This window comes from Micropterus salmoides, unplaced genomic scaffold (assembly GCF_014851395.1).
Source record: "Micropterus salmoides isolate LMB-PRFRI ecotype aquatic unplaced genomic scaffold, ASM1485139v1 Ms_hic_scaffold_3, whole genome shotgun sequence".
NCBI classification, from domain to species: Eukaryota; Metazoa; Chordata; class Actinopteri; order Centrarchiformes; family Centrarchidae; genus Micropterus; species Micropterus salmoides.
In genome coordinates this window covers 1,633,208-1,659,125 of record NW_024042261.1, presented here as the reverse complement: position 1 = coordinate 1,659,125, position 25,918 = coordinate 1,633,208, and the positions used below count along the sequence as shown (strand labels likewise).

General features: G+C 42.0%; 1 protein-coding gene across 3 annotated transcripts in view; it reads right to left on the bottom strand.

Annotated features, from left to right (window-relative positions):
* The window catches only part of adamts17 (ADAM metallopeptidase with thrombospondin type 1 motif, 17), a 230,929-nt gene extending 205,329 nt beyond the window's left edge, over positions 1-25,600 (bottom strand). For 2 of the 3 annotated variants that reach the window (XM_038693288.1, XM_038693289.1), the window contains exons 1-3: positions 25,393-25,600; positions 24,664-25,028; positions 19,590-19,761 (exon numbers count right to left, since the gene is read on the bottom strand). In XM_038693288.1, the coding sequence (XP_038549216.1) occupies positions 19,590-19,761; positions 24,664-25,028; positions 25,393-25,450 (595 nt within the window). In that variant the 5' untranslated portion in view covers positions 25,451-25,600. Of the gene's footprint in view, positions 1-19,589; positions 19,762-24,663; positions 25,029-25,392 lie in introns of those variants that run through there. The other variant, XM_038693290.1, reaches the window with a different exon arrangement.
* Positions 25,601-25,918: the final 318 nt, after the last annotated feature.

The window sequence follows — 25,918 nt, the reverse complement described above, 5'->3', positions numbered from 1 at the left end:
AGTGATAAATAATTTGAACCCCGTGCAAGGTTCAAGCACAACTTGGCACAACACCGGCACACACGCACACACACACACACTCTATGTTGAATTGGGAAACCCTGGGTTGACTTATCCAGTTTATAAGTAGAGTCTCTGTTTTTACCACATCACAAATTTGTTTTCAATCTCCTTTAAAAAGATAATAAATGTCATCAAAACAATTCTTCGGCTAGTCTGGCTGCTGAAGAACACACTGCTAGAAGATGCTCCACTTTTAAACACTTCAAGTGGACATTGAAACTGCAGTGGAGGCCTGATGGAGCAGCTCAGGAGGTACAGCGGCTCATTCACTAATCAGAAGGTTAGTGGTTTGATCCCCGGCTCCTCCACTCCACATGTCGAAATGGGCAAGATCCTGAACCCCAAATAGCTCCACATTCAGTATGTCAATGTAGTGTACACACACAGAATGGACAGCTAGCGGACCATGAATTTGACAAATAGATGTGTATTGGACTAGAATCGCAATATTCACACTTCCTTCATTCATATTAGCCACTAGAACTTGTTATTCCACTCGGGTAATGATGGGTTGTATTGCATGGAAAAGTAATATACCCTCATCAGGCTAGTGTGATTTTTACAATTGTTACAAACATAGATACACTAGCTAACTAGGTAACACAGTATATTTTATACACTTGTCTTCATAAGGGCTCTTGACTGGTGAACAACTCATGGCAGTTTCGTACAGCGTCGCTTTGACCAGCTACATTCAGGGGGTACTATATCTGCAACAGAAAACGGAGGATGGGACACCAAAAGTGACTCGAGTAGATGAGAGTTCAGCTGGTACCAACATTAGGTAAGAACCACAACATTCACATCCACTTTAAACAGTGATTGGCCAGGTGTGTGGAAGTGAGAACAGACCTCTCAGTCTATTTATCCTACAACTACTTGTCATTTCTCATACTTTTGCCATAAGTGGGCATATTTGAGCCTCTTACGTGGAATTATGACAAATCACATTGGGGAAAGCACTGGTGTAAATATTTAAATAAAAGATATCCAGATTCCAACTATACAGATTTCTTTCTTAAGAATGTAGTGTGGCATAATGTTAATAATGTGTCATAATTCCAAAAAACGGGTGAAAAAAATACTCCCAGAATTCCTCTTACTACAAAAATCTACAATCTTGGCAAAGAGAAGCAAATGGTTAGGAAAATATGCACATTATTAATGTAAAAGAGGAAAGAGTTTGGGTTTGAAAGCATTGACAGCGAGGTGCTCTGCAGGTTCCAACAAGAACTTTGCAAACAGGACATACACATTAAATAAGGAAACATTTGCATTCCAAACAGCCTCTTACAACACGCTGGAGCTAAATGAACATCAAAGCATATCAGATAGGAAATGCTGCTCTGAAACCTATGATTTATTAGCACTGCTTCCCTGGGATATTCAACTGGCCCATTTCAGCTAGTCGGAGAGGTAGGCAGTGGTTCATTCACAGAGCTCATCACTACAGAAGGATTTGGAAGACTTTCCAAGGTTTGAGGTAAACTTAAGGAACATTTGCCAGATTGTGAAAAATCACACCACTGCATCCACTGTAATTTGACCAATATGTATGAAGGTATTTCTCTGACAAATAAATACAAACCTACTTGTATCAGTAAAGTTATTTTTGTAAAAGTGTAAGAACCATTTCTAGGAGTGTAACAAGTGAGAAAAATGTGTTCTTAAAATCATGATTTAGGGAAGTTAAATTATTGTAAACATGGATAACAAGAGCATGACTGCAGAGCATCGTAAATATGACAGTATAGCTCCTCTGTTTACCATTTGTTTTACTGGTTTTATGACTCATGGTGAATTGCCAGACTCCATGTTGTCCGTTTTCTTAGTTCCAGTCATTAAGGACAAAGCTGGTAAAGTAGGTAGTCTAGATGATTACAGGCCCGTAGGTTTAGCCAGCATACAGTCAGAAGTACTAGAATTATGCTGGACAGATTAAGGAAGTTTATAAAACTCCCCAGATAACCAGTTTGGGTTTAAAGCTAAAGAGGACACTGACTTGGGTCTGTACAGTATCTCACCATAGTCAGTACACCCCTCACATTTTCGTAAATATCAAAATAAAATGCTGAATAAATGACACTTTGCTACAATGTAGAGTGTACAGCTTGTATGAAAGTGTAAATTTTCTGTCCCCTCAAAATAACACATCACACAGCCATTAATGTCTAAACCACTGGCAACAAAAGTGAGTACACCACTAAGTGAAAATGTCCAAATATGTCCCAAAGTGTCAATATTTTGTGTGGCCACCATTATTTTCCAGCACTGCCTTAACCCTCTTGGGCATGGAGTTCACCAGAGCTTCACAGGTTGCCTCTTCCGCTCCTCCTTGACGACATCACGGAGCTGGTGGATGTTACAGACATTGCGCTCCTCCACCTTCCATTTGAGGATACTCCACAAATGCAGGGTTCAGGTCTGGAGACATGGTTGGCTGGTGTAACGGGGTAGACCTGTATCAGCCAATTTTGAGTGCAGTGGTAGTGTGAGGGGTGAGCACTTACAGTGAGTGTGTATTTGGTGGGTGTGGTTTTACACTTGGGTTAATTGCATGGGTATGGACTAATGGCAGACTGGTGTGCTTGGGCATGACATCCATCTGCAAACTATTTGACCAGCGACACACTAGGCTCAAGAGTCTTCTGTTTGTCTCCTGTGTGCAGTGTGCGGGTGTGCTGAGGCTGCTGATTCTTTGCAAGAGTGTGGTACACGGCTGGGTCATAGTCTGGGGAGCTGCCAGTGTAGAGCCACCGCTACTTAGTAGAGTTACCAGAGGCCCAAGCAGTGAGGCTACAACCGACCAGCCTGTGACCAACAGTAGACCCGTTCCTGTTGTGTTTGGCTTCGCCCACGCAGGAAGACGAAGTTGAGCACACCCAGCCACGACGAACTGCAGTTCCATTTAACTAACAGTTTCCCCCATTTGAACTCTCTTTTTAACTATCTTAGCCTCAGTCTTGTTTTAACCCTTTGCATGTCTATTTTATACAAATAAATGGAGGCTAGGAGGTTATATTTTGTACAGCGTGTTCTATTGTTGCCCGCTTATTTTACTGGTTGGTCAATTGGGAACTAGTTTGGGGGTGTTACACTAGTCCATCACCTTTACACTCAGTGAGGTGTGATTGGGGTCGTTATGTTGGAATACTGCCCTGCAGCCCAGTCTCCAAAGGGAGGGGATCACGCTCTGCTTCAGTATGTCCCAGTACATGCTGGCATTCATGGTTGCCTCAATGAACCGTAGCTCCCCAGTGCCGGCAGCACTCATGCAGCCCCAGACCAGACACTCCCACCATCGTGCTTGAATGTAGGTAAGACACACTTGTCTTTGTACTCCTCACCTGGTTGCCGCCACACATGCTTGACACCATCTGAACCAAATAAGTTTATATTGGTCTCATCAGACCACAGGACATGGTTCCAGTAAACCATGTCTTTAGTCTGCTTGTCTTCAGCAAACTGTTTGTGGGCTTTTTTGTGCATTATCTTTAGAAGAGTCTTCCTTCTTGGACGACAGCAATGCAGTTTGCAATTTTATGTAGTGTATCAACTTCAACCTCTGCAGCAATGCTTGCAGCACTCATACGTCTACTTCCCAAAGAAAACCTCTGGATATGACTGTAGTGGGGCTCTCTTCCAAACTCCTCAAAAAATTAGGAAAACCCAGGCATAGTCAAAAAAATAGTGACGTGATTTTTATGCCGACATGACACTGACAAGGATTGGGACCGTTGGTTGCCGTTTATGCTCTTTGCCTACCGTGAAGTTCCCCAGGTGTCAACAGGGTTCTCCCCATTTGAGCTGCTATATGGCTGGGATGTGCAGGGGCCATTGGATCTGCTCTGCAAGGGCTGGTAGGCCACATCCACCACTTCAAGTGCAGAGTCGCAGTCTAACACGTAACGGTAATGGTACGTGTAATAAGTGTAGTTTATTTATAGACATGGAGGCGAGGCTCAGTGATTTAGAAGTCCGGCTCCGCACCTTGGTAGAGGAGTCTTTAGCTACTGTAGCTAGCCAGTCCCCGGTAGTCGGTGCAAAACAGCCTGAGTTAGCCTGTGGTAGCCGTCCCCGGCATCTCCTGTGTAGCCAGGAAGGGGTGGCTGGGTGACTGTCCGAAGGAGGAATAGTCGTCCACGGGGCACCATCATCATTATTAGTGGACCAAATCCATGACAACCCAGAGTTGAGACCAGGAGGCAGAGTCGTAGTCTAACACACCTCTCTGCTCCTTCATTTCAGGAGTTACTTAGTGAAAACCCTATAGTGACGGTGTCTGCCCCCCAACCATCGAAATTATTTAAATCAAAAGGTAAACAGAACAGGATCTGTGCATAAAAACCTCATAAAAATTAAAACTACAAGAGCAAGTGTAAACCTCCTTAGTGCAAACTAATAGGAGAGTTAAATGTGGACTCTTAAACATCAGATCTCTCTCTTCTAAAGGTGTACTAGTAAATGAACTAATATCAGATTATGATATTGATTTATTTTGTCTTACTGAAACCTGGCTGGGTGATGGAGAATATGTTAGCCTAAATGAATCCACCCCTCCCAGTCATATTAATACTCACATTCCTCGAGGCACAGGCCAATTAGGTGGAGTTACAGCCATCTTCGACTCTAGTCTACTAATCAGCTCTAAATCTGAACTAAACTATAACTCATTTGAAAGCCTTGTTCTTAGTCTTTCACACCCAAGTTGGAAATCACTGCAACCAATTCTTTTTGTTATAGTGTACCGAGCACCTGGTCCGTACTCTGAATTCTTATCTGAATTTGCAGAGTTTTTGTCAACTTCAGTCCTTAAAACGGACAAAGTTATTATTGTAGGGGATTTTAATATTCATGTGGACATTGAGAATGACAGCTTTAGTACTGCGTTTATCTCTCCGTTAGATTCCACTGGCCTCTCTCAGAGTGTTCATGAACCGACACACCGTTTTAACCACACCCTCAACCTTGTTTTGGTATATGGTATTGAAATTGAACATTTAATAGTGTTCCCAGAGAATCCCTCTTTGTCCGACCACTGTTTGATAACTTTTGAGTTTGTATTGGTGAACTACACGCCACTGGGCAAAGATTTCTATACAAGATCTCTGTCTGATAGTGCTGTAGCTAAATTTAAGGATGCGATAAATTCATTATCAAGTCACAAAGTAACGGAGGACTCCTATGCTAATTTCAGTCCCTCCCAAATCGATCATCTTGTTGTTAGTGCTGCAGGCTCGCTGCGAATGACACTCGACTCTGTAGCCCCTCTAAAAAAGACAATAATAAAACAAAGACGGTTATCTCCATGGTATAATACTGAAACTCGCAAATTAAAGCAAATATCGCGGAAACTTGAGAGGAATTGGCGTTCCACCAAACTGGAAAATTCTCATTTAATTTGGCAAGATAGTCTTCAAACTTATAGAAAGGCCCGTCGTAATGCCAGAGCAGCGTACTTCTCGTCATTAATAGAGGAAAATAGGAAGAACCCCAGGTTTCTTTTCAGCACTGTAGCCAGGCTGAGAGAGTCACAGCTCTATTGAGCCAAGTATTCCCATAGCTCTCAGTAGTTACGACTTCTTGAGCTTCTTTAATGATAAAATTCTAACTATTAGAAACATAATTCACCAAGACCTGCCCTCAACTGGCACCAACTTATCTCTAAACTCAGGAACCTTAGAAACAGCTGTAAAACCAGATATATGTTTAGACTGCTTTGCTTCCCTCAATCTTTACCAACTAACTTCAATAATTTCTTCATCTAAACCATCAACCTGCCTCTTAGACCCCATCCCGACTAGGTTGCTTAAAGATGTTTTACCCTTAGTCAGCACTTCTCTACAAGATATGATCAATCTATCTCTATCAACAGGCTATGTACCACAGTACTTAACTGTACTAGCTGTAATTAAACCTCTTCTGAAAAAGCCCAAACTTGATCCGGATGTTTTAGCCAACTATAGACCTATATCTAACCTTCCATTTCTCTCTAAGATCCTGGAGAAAGCAGTCGCTAAACAGCTGTGTGACTTTCTACAGAGCAATAGTTTATTTGAGGATTTTCAGTCAGGATTTAGAGCTCATCATAGCACAGAGACAGCACTGGTGAACATTACTAATGACCTCCTCATTGCATCAGACCAAGGACTTGTCTCTGTACTGGTTTTATTAGGTCTTAGTGCTGCATTTGATACCATTGACCATCAAATCCTATTGTAGAGACTGGAACATTTCATTGGCATTAAAGGAACCGCTCTAAGCTGGTTTAAGTCCTATTTATCACATCAATTTCAGTTTGTACATGTTAACGATGAGTCCTCCATGCACAGCAAAGTTAGTCATGGAGTTCCACAAGGATCTGTGCTCGGACCAATCCTCTTCACTTTATATATGCTTCTATATGCTTATATGCTTATATATGCTTTAGGCAATATTATCAGGAAATATTCCATAAGCTTTTATTGTTATGCAGATGATACTCAGTTATATCTATCGATCAAGCCAGATGAAACTCATCAGTTAACTAAACTTCAAATGTGCCTTCAGGATATTAAAACCTGGATGACCTGTAATTTTCTAATGTTAAACTCACATAAAACTGAAGTTATTGTTCTGGGGCCTAAGCACCTCCGTGACGCATTCTCTAAAGATATAGTTTCCCTTGATGGCATCGCCCTGGCCTCCAGCACCACTGTGAGGAATCTTGGAGTTATCTTTGATCAGGACATGTCGTTTAAGTCTCACATTAAGCAAATTTCAAGGACCGCCTTTTTTCACCTACGTAATATTGCGAAAATCAGGAACATCCTGTCAAAAAATGATGCAGAAAAACTAGTCCATGCATTTGTTACTTCTAGGCTGGATTATTGTAATTCCTTATTATCAGGCTGCTCGAAAAAGTCCATTAAGACTCTTCAGCTGATCCAGAATGCTGCAGCACGTGTTCTGACAAGAACCAGGAAAAGAGATCACATTTCTCCTGTTTTAGCTTCTCTGCATTGGCTTCCAGTAAAATCCAGAATAGAATTTAAAATCATTCTTCTCACATACAAAGCTCTTAATGGTCAGGCACCATCTTATCTTAAAGAGCTCATAGTACCTTACTACCCCACCAGAGCACTGCGCTCCCAGAATGCAGGGTTACTTGTGGTTCCTAGGTTCTCCAAAAGTAGACTAGGAGCCAGAGCGTTCAGCTATCAAGCTCCTCTCCTGTGGAACCAGGTTCCAGTTTGAGTTTAGGAGGCAGACACCATCTCCACATTTAAGAGTAGGCTTAAGACTTTCCTCTTTGATAAAGCTTATAGTTAGGGCTGGCTCAGGTGAGTCCTGAACCATCCCTTAGTTATGCTGCTATAGGCCTAGACTGCCGGGGGATTTCCTATGATGCACTGAGTCCCTCTCTCCTCTTCTTTCTCTCCCTCTGTATGCAACCTCATCCCATTATTGCATGTTACTAACAGAACAGAACTTCTGCCCTTTCTGGTAGTCTTGTGCTTTCTCGTCCCTCTCCTCTCTCCTCCTATCACTTCCTGCAGGTTTTCTGGCTCTGGAGCTGTGGAGTCTGGATCTGTGGCTGCGGGTCACCTGCTGCCCCCATGTTCCTGCTCGACACCCTCTGCTGCAATGACTATTGTTACTAGTCCTATTATTATTATTATTATTATTATTATTATAATCATTAACATTACGATTGTTATCATTAACACTACTATAAATATCTGTACCATTTTTCATTCAGTCTATAGCAACATCACCTTTACTGTCTGTAACTCTGTGTGTGTATATTGTGTAGGCTGCCTCCCTCCCCTCTCTCTCCTTCCATCCCTCTCTTTTTCTCTCTGTTCCTCTCCTGCTGTCTCTCTCTCCCCCTCTCTCTCCTTCACCCCCAACCGGTCGAGGCAGATGGCCGCCCACCCTGAGCCATGGTTCTGCTCGAGGTTTCTGCCTCTTAAAAGCAAGTTTTTCCTTGCCTCTAGTGCTTGCTCTTGGTGGGAATTGTTGGGCTTCTGTAAATAACATCATAGAGTATGATCTAGACCTGCTCTTTTATGAAAAGCGCTGTGAGATAACTGTTGTTATGATTTGGCGCTATATAAATAACATTGAATTAAATTGAATTCAATTTAAGTGACAGAGGTGGTGCAGTTCGTGTTGGAGATGAGGGATCGGCTGGCAAGATACTAGGTGGAGGTCAACCTGCGTAAGGCCCAGAATAGCTAGAAGATCTGGTATGACCAAAAGGCACAGCAACGTGAGTACCAGCCTGGCCAAAAAGTCCTGTTGCTTCTCCCTTCTTCCAACAGCAAACTCCGGGCAAAATGGCAAGGGCCATTCATCATTCTCTGCAAGATGGGTCCAATCACTTCGTCACATCACCCAGAGAAGAAACCAAAACAGACCATATAAATTTTTTGCAGAGTTTGGAAGAGAGCCCCGCTACAAATGGTGTGTTACAGAGCTGTACACTCACTACTTTACATTGTAGCAAAGTGTAATTTCTTCAGTGTTGTTACATGATGGTGCAACCCATATGAAACATAGGGCTCCTAAAACCTTGTGTTATTTAGAGGTGTAGTTGCATGTTGTCCCTGACTACGCTGGATGCAGCAAGTGGGAGAAGTAATAAACAAAACCAAGACAAGCAAACAAATGCCTTATTGAAGTGGATAGCTACACACTGCATGCTGATTAGTATTCGGGAAGATATCAATATTAGGAACAACCTTTAAATCGCAACGTAGGCGCCGCGGGGTTCCTCTTTGCTCTGGTGTACAGGAGACAAGCGCTCCGTGAGTATACGGCAGTCGCTCTATGGACAGTAACCATGGCAACGGCTTCTGTGCGCTATACAGCTGTAGCCTATTTAACAAGTTAAAATTATAGGCTACATAACTTTACCTTATAGGCCTTCATCTAGTTTTGCAGGGATGCTCTGCCATGCGAATTCCCTCCTGTTGATGTTCTGATAACTATTTAGTAAACAGTAATACATTCCTCAAGAAATACAGTCTTTTCTGAGCTTTCTTCACCAGAGATGTGAGATGACCATGTCAGGTTCTCAGTCTTTATCTCCTTCTTCCTAAAATCAACGATCAGCTCCTTGGTTTTGCTGACGTTGAGCAGTATGTTGTTCTCTGAGCACCACTCTACAAGATTATGAATTTCCTCCCGATATGAAATCTCATCGTTGTTTGAAATCCAGCTGATGATGGTGGTGTCGTCCGCAAACTTCACAACTCTTCATGTGGAGTCGTGGGGGGACTCCGGTGTCGAGCACTAGAGTGGAGGAGGTAAGTCCGCCAATCCGAACTGACTGGGGTCTGTTTGTGAGGAAGCCCAATATCCAGTTACAATATAGACCCTTTTTTTGCCGACGTCAGAGTTATGTCACAACATTAGCTGGAGGCAAAACAAACGGACAACCGGAGGCGGCCAATACTAACCAGCACAGGGTCGGCTACACAAGGAGCTTAAAATGCCATCTTGTTGTGTTGTTGGTTGCCAGAATCGACGGAGTACAGGCAATTTGAAATTTTATCGCATACCTGCTGCCACTGCCAGACAAAAAAAACGAAGACAGCTGTGGTTAAACGCAATAAAATGAGCGGACTGGACAGAAACGATCATCAAAAATGCTCGCATATGCAGCGCACACTTCATATCAATTAAGTTAAGGTAAATGAAACTATTGTCGTTGGTTAAGTAATGATATCTACATATTTCTCATAATGCTACATGCCCATTTAATAGAAATTGGGTAACAAGTATAGTTATTTCTGTCGTGATGCTGACTTTTTGAGGTCATAGTTAGCAAACTATTTTCAAAGTACAACTAATTAGCAGTTAGCTAACTGTTAACGTTAGGTAACGTTAACATAAATGTACATTGTTGGTGTCGTCTCCCTTTCAACCGTTGCAGGTTTGTAATTGTAGAAAGTACAGTGAGAAGGCCCATGTCATGTACAGGTGTATGTTCAAGTAGTTGGATTTGCTAACTTTCGCCACAGTTAGTAGCCAACGAAAAGGATAACCTTAGCTAGCTAACTACATAGTAAGGTAGGCTGACACTAGCTTTAATTACTTCTTCTTATTTTGTAGGAGAGGCTTCTATGGATGAAGACAGCCCTGACTTCGTCCCGTCTGTGTTTTCCTATAAACGGCAGAATGACAGGCCTGTGGAAAAGCTGGAGAGGTAGGTGAAATTGAGTTTTCTTAATGTGGCTAGGTGAGTGTTACCATAGGCTGTAACTCTTGTGTGTGCAGTCTTCCTCACTAAAATCTCTGTCTTCTCTGTTTTGTTCTGCTTTTCTAAGGCTGGAAAGGAAGAGGAAAAGGGAATGTTCAACAGTGGAGCAAGAGGCTCCTTGCCATGGTAAGAACATTCAAAATGTTTTATGCACAGTACAATGTTTTTGTCATACATACATTTTTCAAACTGCATTGTCATTTGTCTTTCACAAATGTCTTCCAGCTAATGATGTGACACCAGAGGAACCAGTGGAAGAAGCTGAGGCTATGGTCCCTGAAGCAGCATACAACAGTCTCAGTGAGAAGTATGATCAACTCAACACTGAATAGGTCAACTTAAGAAAAGACCTTTACCAATTTAAAGAGAAGAATGAAAGACTGAAAGAGGAGCTTCAGAAATCACGCTTCTCATTCTCCACGAACAAAAAGAGTGCTGCACACTTTCTGTTTCTCACTGGGCTAACTTCAGTCATCTTCAGTTGGTTAATGTCAAAAATTAAAGACAGTGTGCAGAAGCGAACTGAAAGTCTCATTCATTAGTCGTTCTTATGAAACTGAGATTGGGGCTCAGTAACAGAGATATTGCATATAGGTTCAAAGTTTCTGAAAGCACAGTGTCAAACATTCTAAGGTCCTGGTTGCCTGTAATGGCAAACATCTTGAAATCCATTATTAAATGGCCAAGTAAAGGTGCTGTCCTTAAAAATATGCTCAAAAGTTTCAGGCGACATTTCAAGAGATGCAGGTGTATAATTGACTGTTCAGAGATATTCATAGAGAGACCTACTAACTTCACTGCCAGAGCTCAAACCTGTTCCAATTACATGCATCACAACACTGTTAAGTACCTGGTGGGAATAACACCTGCTGGGGCAGTTTCATTTCTGTCCACGGGCTGGGGTGGGAGAGTGTCAGATAAGCAGATAACACTTGAATAAGGATTTTTGCACTTGTTAGAGCCCAAAGATGAAATCTTAGCGGACAGGGGGTTTTTGATCAGGAATGAACTTGCTGCTTATGGTTGCATATACCAAATTTCACCAAAGGAAAGAGTCAGTTACCTGCTTGTGAAGTAGATTCATCCAGACAACTGTCGCGTGTGAGAATACATGTAGAGAGAGTTATAAGCAGATGGAAGAGTTTCAAAATTTTGCATTCTGTTATTCCTATTTCCCAAGTTAGCCTTTTGGATGACATGGTGATTGTGTGTGGTGCTCTTGCCAATTTGTGTAAATCCGTGGTACCCAGAAAAGAGAGAGCATGTCGTGTATGAAATATCTGTGTTGTTGTGTGTACTGACAATTTATATACTTTTCACTCTAATTACTTTGAGAATTGTATTGTTTTTTTCTAAACTGTTGATTAATTGTGAATCATCTGTGATTGTATATACATTGTTGTGATTAATTGTGAAGAATCTGGTGAGAAAGAATAATTAAATCAAGAAAGTTTATAATTAATTTGCAGTGTTCAGAATTGTTTATTTCTAAAAAAATATTATTATCTCCTTCTTAATTTACAGGAGTCATACTTTAAAATATCTCTTATGCCATTACACACATACATTTCCATACCCAATACCTTATCCACCACATTGAAGGTTTAACTGTTTTTGTATTTTAGCCCAGTTCACTAACATGTAGCTGTAAAATAGTACTTATTCCCTGCTGAAATAGAAGCATATATATCTTCATGGCTAACCGTGAAGATAGACACAGGTGTATTTATCTACAGCAACTGCAGAGCCAGTTCTGTAGCCTCCTCTTAACTTGTGCACAACTATAATGAAAGAAGTTTTTGCACATGCTACACTCAATCATTTTACCAAACTCTGGCTTTTCACAGGTGTTACAAAGTACTGGTGGTTGAAGGGCAGGATCTTGGCTGCGGGTTAGAAGTTCTGGCAGAATCATCTGGCAATGATTTGTGACTTTTCTGGCAGAATGAAAGTCATTCTGCCAGAAAAGTCACAAATCATAAGTCACAAATCATTGCTTTGCTTTAGGTAAATCCTTCTGCAAGAGCTCTTTGTCTCTTGGGATGCGATTTACAACCAGCTCCTGAGTTGTCCACACCACAAAATCACAGTACTGGACATTGCAGGCAAACATGTGTAGTTGAACCTGGTGGTAGTACTGGTGTGTCTTCTTTAGTTGGAATGTTTGGTCAAGGCAGAAATCCTCAGTGACTGTCACGCTTCCCATCTGGAGAAGCGCCTAGGTGCGGTTCATCAGGTCGAATCACAAAACCACATGGACTAACCGTTACATTTTGATGGGTTTTGTTGAGCTCTTTGGTGTAGCACTCCCTAGCAATTTCCTCTTTGTCTCTTCCCCATACAGCTGCTGGAACCTGTATGTTGGTGTCATTGTAGCGCATGATTTTGTCCAGGGTGGTTTTGTGCAGATGGTCACCTTTACATACAGTATAAAATGTTGTGCTGGTAATCCTGCCTGCCCTATGAGTGTGCCAGTCTTGGGACTTTTGGGAGTTTTGTGACAGTCTCAAGTCTCTCAAACTGATCTGGGTGGAACTTCCTTCTCATGTTGAGATAGACTTCCTCACATTTCTCTCTGATGTCCCCATGTGTGTGCTGTCTGAGCGTAGGGTCGTACAAGGCTGTGAGCGGCTCTGGCAACTCTGGAGGATGCTCTAGCTCAGACTCAGACGCTGTGTCAGTGTCACTGTTTTCTATGCTGGTAAGAACAGCAGCGTCAGGGGCAATCGAATACAGTTCCTGGATGTCTTCATCTCTGAGTTCTAGAAGATGACATAGGACAACAATATTTAACGCACTTTAATGTGTGTATGTATGCATATTATATGATTGTGTTAAAATATATTGTATTGCTTTCTTGGTTGTCTAATATCTGGTATTTTTTTGATATGTAAAATGTGTTGAGATTCAACTAAGCACTTAAAAGTTTGACTGGACACTTGAGAGTGAATCTTCACCTAGCAGAATAGCTCCGATCTGGTCAGGTAGTACTTGCAGCTTAATTCTTAACTCTTAATCTTAAATCACTGTTTCTCTTGACAAAGCAAAAAAGCCTTATCTACTCTGGTACATGCCTCTAGCACTGCTATTGAACCTCCTGACTTTGGCTGGAACTGCTGTGGTCAACTGTCTTTTAGGCCTCTGGAAGTTGATCTCCCTAATTCTGGCTGGTTTGACCTCTCTCTTCGTCTGTTTCCAGAGACATTCTCCTGATGTGCCTGCTGGCTGCTCGGTCCTCCCCATCCTTACCTACAGCTCCACCTCAAATAGCACTGCGGCTGCATGGCTGCAGCAAGACCCTAGACTGTTATGTCAGATGGAAAATTAAACTGAGTGATAACTTGTTGCTCATCTCATAGCTAACACCAACATAGCTAAACACAACATAATGATACAACATAACTATTAACAACAAACGTTTTTTTTCTCCATTTAAATTCAATATCAAATGTGATCTTTCTAATGTTATATTAGCTAAGTTACTCACCCAGCCATGCAAGTGCAGTTCGCTGTCAAGATGTAGTTGTTTCTTCTGTTTACAGTGACCCAAGCCTGGTACATGGTCGTCTTCTGGCCTTGGCGCTGGCTAGGCAGAACTTCAGATCGTACGACACAAAACTCATCTGTTAAATCTTTCCATTTTAAGTCTTGTACGTGACCATTCAGTACGTAGTTATAGGCATCTAAGGATTTATACGCCCTCAGTTTGTCTTTACTATACACGCTCGGTTTATCAGGTAGGTGTAGATGTCAGGCCACTCAAACGGAGGTAATCCTGTCAGTTCGTCCATCCATTGAGTGAGTGTATATGGGTCGACCAATCTGGTTCCGTCCGTTAAAGTTAACTTTTTTAAATAATTATCGCGGTCCCGGACAGTGAGTGACCTTTCTTATTCAGATAAAATCGGATTTTCTCCAGCCATTGTTAAAAAAAAAAAGCTAACAAAACTTGCTTGCTACCGTTGTTGATGTATTCAGGGGAATCTTTCTGCCTCCAGCTATGCCCTGCCCACACAAATACCTCACAATGTTTACCAACTGAAAAGGGGCCTATTATAGTGCAAAATATATAGTTTACAAACAGCGAGGATCAGTCTCTCTTCCAATGATTTGTGCTGCGCGTCGTGTACAAAAAGTTCAAGACATTACAACTTCGGCAGCTGGCGGGTGTGTGCATGAGGTGAGCACAACAGGAACACGCCCACTTGTCGCTACACCTTGTGCTTGACCACTTCACCTCACTCTAACAGGAACACTTGCTACTGAGCATAAACTGTTTTAGCTGCTCCCTGATAAAAGAAAAATGTTTCTGCTGATACCTGTTCAGAAAAAAAATCCCCAAACCCCAAGACAACTGGACTCTGATGGTAACTTGTTTTAACAAGCTATAAAAGGTAATGCCCTGGCAGTGGCAAATAGCTTTGGTTTTATTTGATTACATGAATGTTTAACTTGAGATTTACAAGAAATATTTTATTGCTGCTGTGTAAAGGGAACACTGCTGGTAAAAAGCACTTTATTTGTAAAAGTGTTTGCAAACCACATTATTGCACTTGTGTATATAGCAGTACATTCAAATTACAAATGAGCAATACACTACTTTAGAATTCATTATTCAATTTTGTGCGTAACAATGTGATTACTCACTATTAATCACAAGAAAATCATGTGATTAATCGCGATAAAAAATTTTAATCGTTGCCCAGTACTTAATTTTTATATTCTGTTGTGGATCTCACATCTTTCTTTGCTTTCTGATTACTGTCACACATTTGCCAGCTTGTTTGTTGTCTAACAATTCATGCAAGTATTGAAACTCTACTGCATGACAATTGTGCTCATTTCTACATACATACATACTATATATTAGATATTTAACGGCAGCAGGCCAACTGATCTGCCACTTATAGTGTGCAAAACCAAACCCAACGGTTGATCTACAGTTTCAGCCTAATATCAGTTCACACACAGGAATATCGCTGTAGTAAGAGATGCACAGATTACAAAGGCCTGACCAACTTAACTTCAACTTAATTCTCCAATTTATTTTTGTGTTTAATCACAAACTACAGTAATCTGCTCACCTTGCTTTTCCCCCATCAGACACAGAAGCACACACCAACACCTGTCTGTCTGTGTCTCTGTCTGCCATAACGTTATTTGTCAGCCGTTTTATTTAAAAGAACTCGAACTCAGCAGCAGATGAGCCGCGTGTGGAAGAGGCTTGTTATTAATTACCGATAGAGACCATCGTGGTCTGAATGACATCGTCACCAACAGCTGTGTTCACTGTTGCTTTACCTGCTCCCTGCTTTACAATGTCCACAGTGTCTCTTTTGGTGTTTCTCTGCAGATGTAGTGAGCGTTGTGTCTTCTTCACACTGGTGAATAACTTCCACACACCTAAGACATGTTTTAGCCTGTGTGTGCAGCTGTGACACGAGGTTACTGTCTGTGCACACAAGTGATACACGGCGCAGCGCAGCCTGATTGTAATGTGCAATGTGACCAGCAGAAAATTGGATATTTGACACTGCTCGGCCCGTCACTGGTCGGAGCCATTCATTCCCCAGCTGATCGATCTGCGCATCTCTAGCTGTAGAAGATGAGTTCCAGTCCAATAAGTTGTTAAACAAGCTACCAAATAAGCTAGGTAATGTTCTACAGTGGGTATAGAAAAGAATCACCCCCCTGTAAATTAATCTGTTTTTGTTGCTTTGTAGCCTGAAATGAAGACAAACACAGTTTTTGTTCCATTCAGCTGTATTTACTCAGTGCAACTCATAACATCCAAGTGAAAGATATAACACCAACATGTCAGAAAAAAATAAAAAAACATAATCACTGAGTTGGAAAAAGGATCACCCCCTTGTTTCAGTATTTTGTTGAACCACCTTTTGCTTTAATTACAGCCTTTAGTCTGTCGGGATTTGTCTCTACTAACTTTGCACATCTAGACGTTGCAATATTTGACCACTCTTCTTTGCAGAACTGCTCAAGTTCAGTTAAATTTGATGGTGACTGTTTGTGGACTGCTGTCTTCAAGTCATTCCACAGATTTTCAATGGGATTTAAGTCTGGCCTCTGACTCGGCCATGCAAGGACATTCATCTTTTTTCCTTCAACCACTGTGTGGTCAGTTTTGCTGTGTGCTTTGGGTCATTGTCACGTTGGAGGGTAAATCTTCTTCCCGCTAACAACTTTCTGGCAGAGAGCAGATTTTCCTCACGAATTTGATAATATTTTGCCCCATCCGTTTTTCCTTCTATCCTGACAAGTGCTCCAGTCCCTGCTGCAGAGAAACAATCCCATAGGAATGGTGCTATTTGGATGGTGAGCTGTATTGGATTTTCGCCAGGCATATCGTTTGGCATTGAGGCCAAACAATTCAATTTTAGGGGGCTTTCACACCTGAAGGTCCGCACCAAGGTCCGAATCACAGTTCGTGTTTTGATACATTCAGTTAGTTTTTTCGGTTGGTTTGGTTTCACAATTCTGTGACCGCACTAAAGGACATGACAGACCTGCATCCCGTCGTCATCATCTACGTTGGCTGCGTCTCCCTGTACTTGACATTGATTGGTTTATTAAACAGTTCAGCGGGGAGCTTTGACAAGAATGAATGAATAAAAAAAAAAAAAAAAATGTACATATGCATATTTGCCACTACATTGTTATTATGGTATTAGGCTACTACCAGCAGCACCAACTATACTGAAGGCTAGTTCAAATTCGCAATTAAACGTCCTCATTGAGAGATGGGTGGCAGTGTGATACTATAGGCCTAGTGGCCGTCTGTATCAAAAGATGAGCTGTCACAGGAGATTTATAATTGTGTCCTTATTTCAATGCATTTATTTGTTTCCGGTTTAAACGGCAACCGCCAAACTTCCTGTAAATAGTCTGAAAGTCCGAACAATCCAAAAAATGAACGAACGAACCATGGTCAAGGTTGATCATGACTACCTCTTTTGGTCGGACCAAATTCCGTCTGTTTGGTCCGGACCATGGTCCGGAGGAGGTTTCACACCTGCAATTTTGGTTCAGACCAAACTGAAAAGTCCGAAAGTCCGGACCAAACGAGGTAGGTGTGAAAGCCGCCTTAGTCTCATCTGACCATAACACTTTTATCCACGAGTCTTCAAGGTGCGTTTTGGCAAAGCTCAGTTGTGACTGCATGCGGCCTTTCTTGAGGAGTGGCTTTTTTCTTGCAACCCTCCCATACAAGCCACATTTGTGATATTGTTTTCACATGCACACAATGACCACTCTTTGTCATGAATTCCTCTTGGTAGCCTCTCTGACCAGTTTCTTCCTGGCTCTTTCATCCAGTTTGGAGCGACGTCCTGACCCAGGGAGGGTCTGTGTTGTACCAAATACCTTCGACTTCTTAATAATAGACTTCACTGTGCTTCTAGGCACTGATAAAGCCTTTGAAATTTTTTTGTATCCATCTTCTGACTTGTGCCTGTCTACAACTTTATCCTGGAGATCTTTTGACAATGCCTTGCCACCCATAGTTGATTGTTGTCTTCAGTTGCACTACCAAGGACTGAAATGCTTCAGGAAAAGCTTGTTTCATGCTGAGCTAATCAAAGTCAGTTGGCTTTGTGTGCTATTGAGAAGGTGATTAATTACACCTGGTTGGGTTTACAAGTAATTTTTTTAGGAGGGGGTTATTCTGTTTTTTAATGTGTAATTTTTTTTCCTGACAAGTTGGTATTATATCTTTCACTTGGATGTTATAAGTTGTAAATACAGCTGAATGAAACAAAAACTGTGTCTGTACATTTTCATTTCAGGCTGCAGAGCAACAAAATGTGATTATTTTAAGGGGGGGGGGGGGGGGATTCTTTTCTATACCCACTGTAATACAGAGTGGGTATAGATCATAAAATAATCAGTTATCATAACTTTTGTCATGATTAATTTATTAATGACTCAGCAACATCTTTATTAAAGACAAAATAATCAGTTCATCCAATGTTTAAAGTGCATAAAATTTAACATGACTGGAGCTCCACAAGTACTGACGGATTTGAACTGGTTTTCCCCCACCAGACTCCTGTGAGGGAAAGCAGGCAGTAGACATGTCCCCCCCGTGATTTCCGCCTATGCTAACAGCTAAAATCCACCGACTCCGGCTACAGCGCGTTACGGCTGCATTGCGGTTGCCAGAGCTAATCGCAGCCATTATACCAGACGCGGCCGCAAGCAGCTCTCTGCTCCACAGAGAATAGGTAGCAGGTCTATTTTTGATGCATGCCGCGTCAAGCAGCACAGAGCAGATCGAGACACAGAACGGCAGAGAGAATTCAGTCAATTTTCAAAATAAAACGCCGTGTGTAGACTCCCGATCGTTTAAAACAGACACAAAAAGAAATAATTTAACTACGTCGCCTACTTAATCATAGTAGAAGCACAAAATGCAAAACACTGATTTCCAAATCAACAAATTCTGAACATGTCAACAAAATCAGGCAAAACGCTCTGATTCTGAAATGCTCCTTGTGGGAAATGCAGCCTGAAGCTGACGGAACGAAACGGGGTCACAAAGAGCTGTGAAGAAGATAGAAGCACAAAAAGGACAAATTAATAACAAGTAAATAATGTGGGGACACTTCTGAGACGCTTCCAGTGGACTTCGATGCCGGGTTATGGACGCATCAAAACCGTGGCGCAACCATAACGTGCCGTAGCCGAAGTCAGTGGTTTCCTGGCGTTAGTGTGAAATCTCAAAGTTGCTTGTCCTTGTTTGAGACATTTATGTAGAATGAATCAAGTAGTTCAATTGTTGAGACTGTAGTCTAAGGCTTTCTTTCACATTTCCATTCAGAAAAAGGTATTATAGCCCACATACATAAAACAGGGCAATATTGAAAGCTGTTAAGTGTAGTTTATACAGGAAAGGGGTCTACTATCCAAATCAAAATATAGCCATATAAATCGGCTCTTTAACACTTTATCACCCCCAAAACCCATATTGGTAAGGCTCTACTTGCAATATCTGCTATATCAAAGTCAAAGTTTCCAGGGGGCGCGGTAGCAATGCAAAATATAACACAAGCAGCTTAATCAAGCACCTCCAGAAGCATCATGCCAAAGAACGCTATTCGCAGACTCTTCCTCAAAGTGAGAAATACAGCACATTTAGTTTACATAAGTATCTCATCAGTGCCCAGCATTGGGCGATACCCAAAACCCAAGTAACATTGAGATTAGTATGACCATAATCCCAGATCCTGTACCATCCAGTCTAGCTCTCTGCGTCACTCACCTCGTACAGTCCCACAGAAGTTGGGCTGGTCAGCATCTTGAGCAGAGCTGGTCTTGGTAGCGCGTTGGTGTCGCAGCAACTGATGTTTAAGTCCGGAGAATGACTGTGATGGGTTGTTTTCACCTACCGGCTGAATGAACAGGATGTCCTCCCCGATCTGGATGAGCCCCATCTACTCACAAAGCAGAGACGTGCAAGATTAAACATTTCTCCTGTTTCATCTTTATTCCTCATGATTCCTATGAGGAGGTTTTAGAGTAAAGAAAAGTAGAATTTTAATAGTAGCGCAACCTACAGGTAAAACACATGCCACAGACTAATTCAGTTAAATATTAAAGCAGCAATCAGCGTTGGACAGGTCCTCGCACGTGAAGCGCAACAGGTAGTATTGCTCTGAAGTGTCACGCACTTTGGACGCTGCACAAAATACTTTCACTTCCTATGTCCTCTAAGTGGTGCAAAGGAGCACCCAGTAATGACACGTTATGTCCCAGTACATCATCACGTGATGTGGTAACAAGCGAAGCACGCTGCGTCTCACGCTCTCGCAAATGGTTACTCATCTTTAACCTGATCATTTGTTGCCTAACTCGCTCCCAATTACAATTCATTTAGAAAGACTAACAACAAACACATTTAAAACAGACTACTGCAAGACTGTGTCCACACAGGTGTTTGAAGTTCAAAGCATTTATCAATGCTACCGGAGGTGGGATTCGAACCTGGGAAAAGAGATGCTTGGGAAATCAGCCCTCTAATCAAGCGAGCCATAGAGAGACACATCTGATGAAGCCACAGTTTGATCATTTGTTGATGGTAAAGTGCATTTGCTTAAAAAAGAGCTTTTAACCAACCTTTTGGTGTTTTAAGTTAGAAGACATGTTTAGTTTTTTGTTATCATTGATAATTGGTTTCAACTTTAAACACCTGTATGGTGTTTAAAGTTGAAACCAATTATCACTGCTGCCGGCTGCGGGATTGGAACTCACGACTGGAATAAGAGGTACTGCTACATGGCTTGCAGTCTAACTGCGCCACCAGCTTGCTAGTACTGAGATGATGTGATCCTTTGTTGATACAAAAAGTGTATTTGCTTAAAAAAAACTTTTTAACTATCATTTTCAACTTCTTAGTTAGTGCTTGAGTAGCTGAGCATAAAAATATACATCTTGTGTCCAAACTCCAAACAGGGAGGAAGATACAGCAAGTTAAAGAATTAGTGACAGGGGGAGACCTCAGGCTGCAGCTACAACAGGGAGTGAATGAGAGACGACAGAGTTTCCAATCAATTAAGGATCAGAGATAAAAACAGTAAACGTCCACTGAGCAGGATTTTGACATTTTGAGGGAGAAAAGGTATGTGACTACATTTTGCCGCCTTTTTTGTGCTTATGGAGATAAATATACGCAGCTGGCAGCAGTTTAAAAAAAATAATTCAGGACTGCCAAATCCTCCTCCCCTCACTCTCGTGATCACATGACACGCTCTACAGTCTGCTAAAAGCTGTAAAACCCTTCACTTTGGAAGGACATAGCTCCTAAACTAAACATTTTTATTGCAAACACCAAATACAACTTTGAAAGATCAGCAGTCTTAGACTGTTCATCCTGTTCTGGCTAGTCAATAACCCATGGTAAATCGGGGCATAACATAAAAAACAGGAATAGGGGCATAACATAAAAAAATAAAAAGTTATATGATAGATATTGTTGCAGACTTGTTGTTGAAGCTGATGGTTCCTGTTGAGGTTTGGAACGTGCAATGAATGTTAGACCAATTTTATAATAGGCTAAAGAAAATAATAGATTTTTAGATGCATCACAATGTGGACTTGGACGATTCTGAATCAATTCACAAATGTCAATCGATTATCTAAAAAGGTTGACTGATAACGTAATGTTGACGGAACGAAAAAGGCAGACTCAGATATGCGGAAGTGCAACAACGGACAATCTGTGCGGTGCACATAACAGAGACGTGTTCTCCCTGTTTGGCACAAGCAGGCAGCTGTTGAATGAAAGATTGCCGCTACTAAACTTTCACATTATCAATAAAATCAATATGCAACTAACGTTAATAATTTTCACTCGCACACTGTGTAGCACGGTAGTGCTTAGCTAGTCTCCTCTCCTTATTCTTCAAAGGATAACTATGTGACAGGCAGCAGTAGGTGACGGTGAAAGTGAGTGGAGCAGTGGAAAAGATGAGCGCCAGGTTTCAGTCTGGCAGTAAATGGACAGTGCAGGTCACAGTGTGTATGTTAATGTCTCTTCTGCATCATTTCCCCAAGTTTCAGCTAGACAGATTCTTTGCAAAACTGGGATCTCCACAGGAATTCAACAATGCCCCAATGGCTGTACAGTATGGTTTCATTTCAGACCTCGATAATTACTCCTTTTTAAAAAATCTAAGATAAAAGAAAAATCTGCCTTATATAACTGTATAATCAGGAGTTGAAATTGCCTGGTCTATCCTCAACGTGTCTGCTACTAATTAATTGTTCGGTGTTTTGTGAACATGCGGGAACTGAAACTCCGGTCTGAAAGTGAAGCCAATGGGAAGTGCCTTAATCCCGCATTTTTTCCTAACTGTGCATTCAGACCAAACGCTAAGCGAAGGTTCAGGGCATCGCAATTCTATACAAAGGCAATGCAAAGACGTGGGCAGACGTGATTTCCTGTGGGGCTGTAGGGAGGACACGCTGCCGGCGACATTCCTGACATTCCTGTTGTTTCCTGCCCTATAAGATGCCCCAAGTAAACATAACGTGACCCTAATCTGTTATTGAAAATGTTCAACTCAAGCAAGAAAGCTGCATGATGCTGTGTTGTGTAAGCCTATCAGCACTGAGATTTCCTGGACGTCACAGACGGCTTCAGAGTGTTTGGAGAAGACCAGACACAGTGGAGTTACTAAATCTGTGCTGGCCGACAGACAGCTGCTGAGTGACGGCAAGCCGTAGATGAGCTTTTGGACAAATAAACACCCACAGTCATACTAGATTCTGCTCGCTACATCTGCACCATATACTGGCGGGAGAAGTTCAGAGTTAAATGCTTCTATGAATTTTTTCCCCCCCTTGTTATTTTTGGGATTAAAACGTTAATTTATCTTCACTCCAGCTTCTCAGCAGCAAGCCACCGCATACATTCGGTTTCCACTGTTGTTATAGTCAGTGGGCACCCAGAGCTATGTGATACTACTTCATAGTAGTAAATAAAAATCGGACTAAACTGGACATTTCTTGGAGGAATGTAAGCCAGGAAGTTGAACCTGGTAAGTTCAGAATATATGCAAGTGTTACTTGATTCCAGCTATCGTTGTACTTTACTGTGAACAAGTTAGCATAGAATAGCCCTGATCAATCCGAACAAATCGTTAATCATGTTGTAGTGTAGTAAAATGGCCCTACTTCTCAGCTGATTTATTACCTCAGTAAACACTTTCCTAATGAGATGTTCATTTAGTAAGTTATGGTCCTATTTATCGGAAAACATAAAAGCAAGGGTTAGGATGCGCCTATCTTGTGGTTGACAAGTCGCTACCATGACGACCTATCAATCAGGACAAAGTAAATGCTCTGTACTTGTACTCAAAGCGCTTTTTCACTACATCTCCATTCACCATTCACACACATTTATTCATTGAGCCTAAGTGCTCAAACAGAAACTAACATTCACACACATTCATACACTGGTGGAACAGCCACCAGAGGCAATTCGGGGTTCAGTATGTTGCCCAAGGATACTTCAACATGCACCCCAGGGGGGGCCAGGGATTGAACCGCTGACCTTTCACTCTATCTCCTGAGCCACAGCCACCCCTAAAGCAACTGCTCTGTGTCCATTTAACAAGCGGCATTGAAAAAGCTTATTAGGAGTACATTTTGTTTTAAGCCTGTTTTTCGCTAGCCAAAATTAGCATCCCAGTTTATTTCACAGTTAACAAGAATTATGGATGCGCCTTACAAACAAAGCTAGCTAGTGCCACCCTCTCGTCCAAATATGGTCACATCCAGTCACGTCTGACTCCAAAAAACTAAGATTGCAACGGCCAAAATGGCAAACCCGAGGCTTCAAAACGGTAGTCCAGAAACAAACGGGTGACATAATGACAACGTGCACGTCTCTTATGCAGTCTGTGGTTGTGAACAAAGGTTGGCATCGTCTGCTAGCACAACTCGTTACATTCTGAGATACATGTAAGAAGTTGGTCTTGAAATTCTTTTCACTCCATGGGCGAGGAGGCTGTAACCTGTTTACACGCTACACTTACTACACAGTCAGTCAGCACATTACTAGCCTTACCAATATGGTAAGCTTAGATATGCTAAGATCGTGCATACCAATTTAAATATTTATCATATATATATATATATATATCTATCTCTCTCATTTAGTTCATTTTGCAGAAACAATGAGCACCAGTATAATGCATTGAGATATCCCACATGGTAAAGGAATTAAAGGTCTGTCCCAAATACAGGCAGCATGAGTTCAGTAAATAAATAACCTAAATAAAAGCCTGGGCTATTAATTAAAGTTTTTTGATACATGTTAAAGGCCATAGAATGCATTGTTATATATATGTAATTTAAAGAGATATTAGGCCCATGTATCTTTTCAACAATTTTATACAAGGTCCTTGAATCTGTGAAATAGAATTTTGCAAATAAAGTTTGAATTAAATTGTAATTTTCCTAGTCAAACATTTTCCAGCACCTCTTCTTTCCTTGTTTTGAACATGCCATTTTTAGTGGACGTAGCAACCAACAAATTTAAAATTACTTATTTCCAACCTTGCCAGCTTACCCCAAACCCAAGAGTAATAAATAAATAAATTACAAACTTGGCAGTGTTCTACAGTAGCTACATTAGGTAAGCAGTGTCCCTGGCTCCAAAAAGCACAGCTATCCCCCACCCCCAGTGGGACTAGGGTTCTCAAAACATGGCTACGGCCCTGGCTGTGATCTAGCCTGCCTTTCCAGAGCATTTAAAATGGAATGGTCTGGAGTTCAACTGCTCGGATTGAACCTATCAACAAGTCCAAAATTAATGAAGATTGGAAGATTACCAGGCCGCCACAGGTGGTCAGTGATGCCAGAGAATCCGTGTGGTTGACGATGAAGCCGGAGTAAAAGCAGAGCTGGTTCATGGATAAGCGGCTCACTGCTGCGCTCCGGTCCCCGTGCCTCTCCTCCACCGCGAAGCCCCTCGAGAGAAACACGCTGTCCCGCGTCAGATTTAAATACAGGATCCTTCCAAAAGCGGGAAGTGACAGAATAATATTCAACGGGTCAGAGGGTCCTTCCCCGGATTCGTCCAGGGAGCGCTGACCGCGGCGCCGCTGTGTGCGGTCGGTGTGGCCGGAGGACAGGTGTGCCTCCTGAAGGGACAGCAGCCTGGGAACCACTTCATCTGTCTCCACCTTAGAATGGGCTGTGGAGAGGGACAGTATCCATCAAACAAAAATAGCCTCCTGTCCTCACTTGGTGAACTGCCTGAACTGTCTGCTGTTATGCTCCGTGACTCTCACAACCTCATTCAACTCCAGAGCTAAACTTGTGATCTGCAGAAATCCGCAGCCCGCGACTATAGGAAACAGTGTGCAAGTCATTACTGCAGTCATGACTCAACTGACTCACTGGCTGAGGGAATCTTACAACCACACAGGAAGAAAATACAGCAGACGCCCTAGAATTGATCTATATACATTCAGTTAAACCGCTTTAGTTTAAGGTAACCTCTCTAGCAGAGGCAGAGTACAAAGCAGAGAGCTACAGAGTTCCGAGTCAGTACTTACCAGTCAATGCGATGCAGAGAAAAGAGAGGAGCAAATGGGCAACATGGTTGATATGCATGATAAAACAAAGCAGGGTGGGGAAGAGGCGGATGGTTTCAGTGTGAGGGTCCTGCTTCGCTTTGTACAGCGCTCAGCTGACTGGCCAACTTTTCCTAAACTTGGAGAAGTTGCAGTAATTCGGGCTAGAGTGACTTTGTAGCGATGGACACGCCTCCACAGCCCGGGCTGGCCTTTGCTGATGTCAGAGATTGGTACCATAAAGAGAGAAATCCTCACGTTTTCATTGGTCAGCCAATCTGTCTGTCACTGGGGGCTGAAACCCTACACGTGGTTTAAAGTGGAGGAAAAAAAGTGCAGAAAACTGGCTTTTAAACTCAGTGTGTGTGTGTGTGGGGGGGGGGGGGTCATATTTTAATTTATAAGAAGGGAAGCTTGGGGTTATTTCAGGGTTTCAGGAGTGAACATTACAGACATGTGGCCTGTAGCTACTATGTAGAGAGTTTAACCTACTCAGAGTTAACTCAGG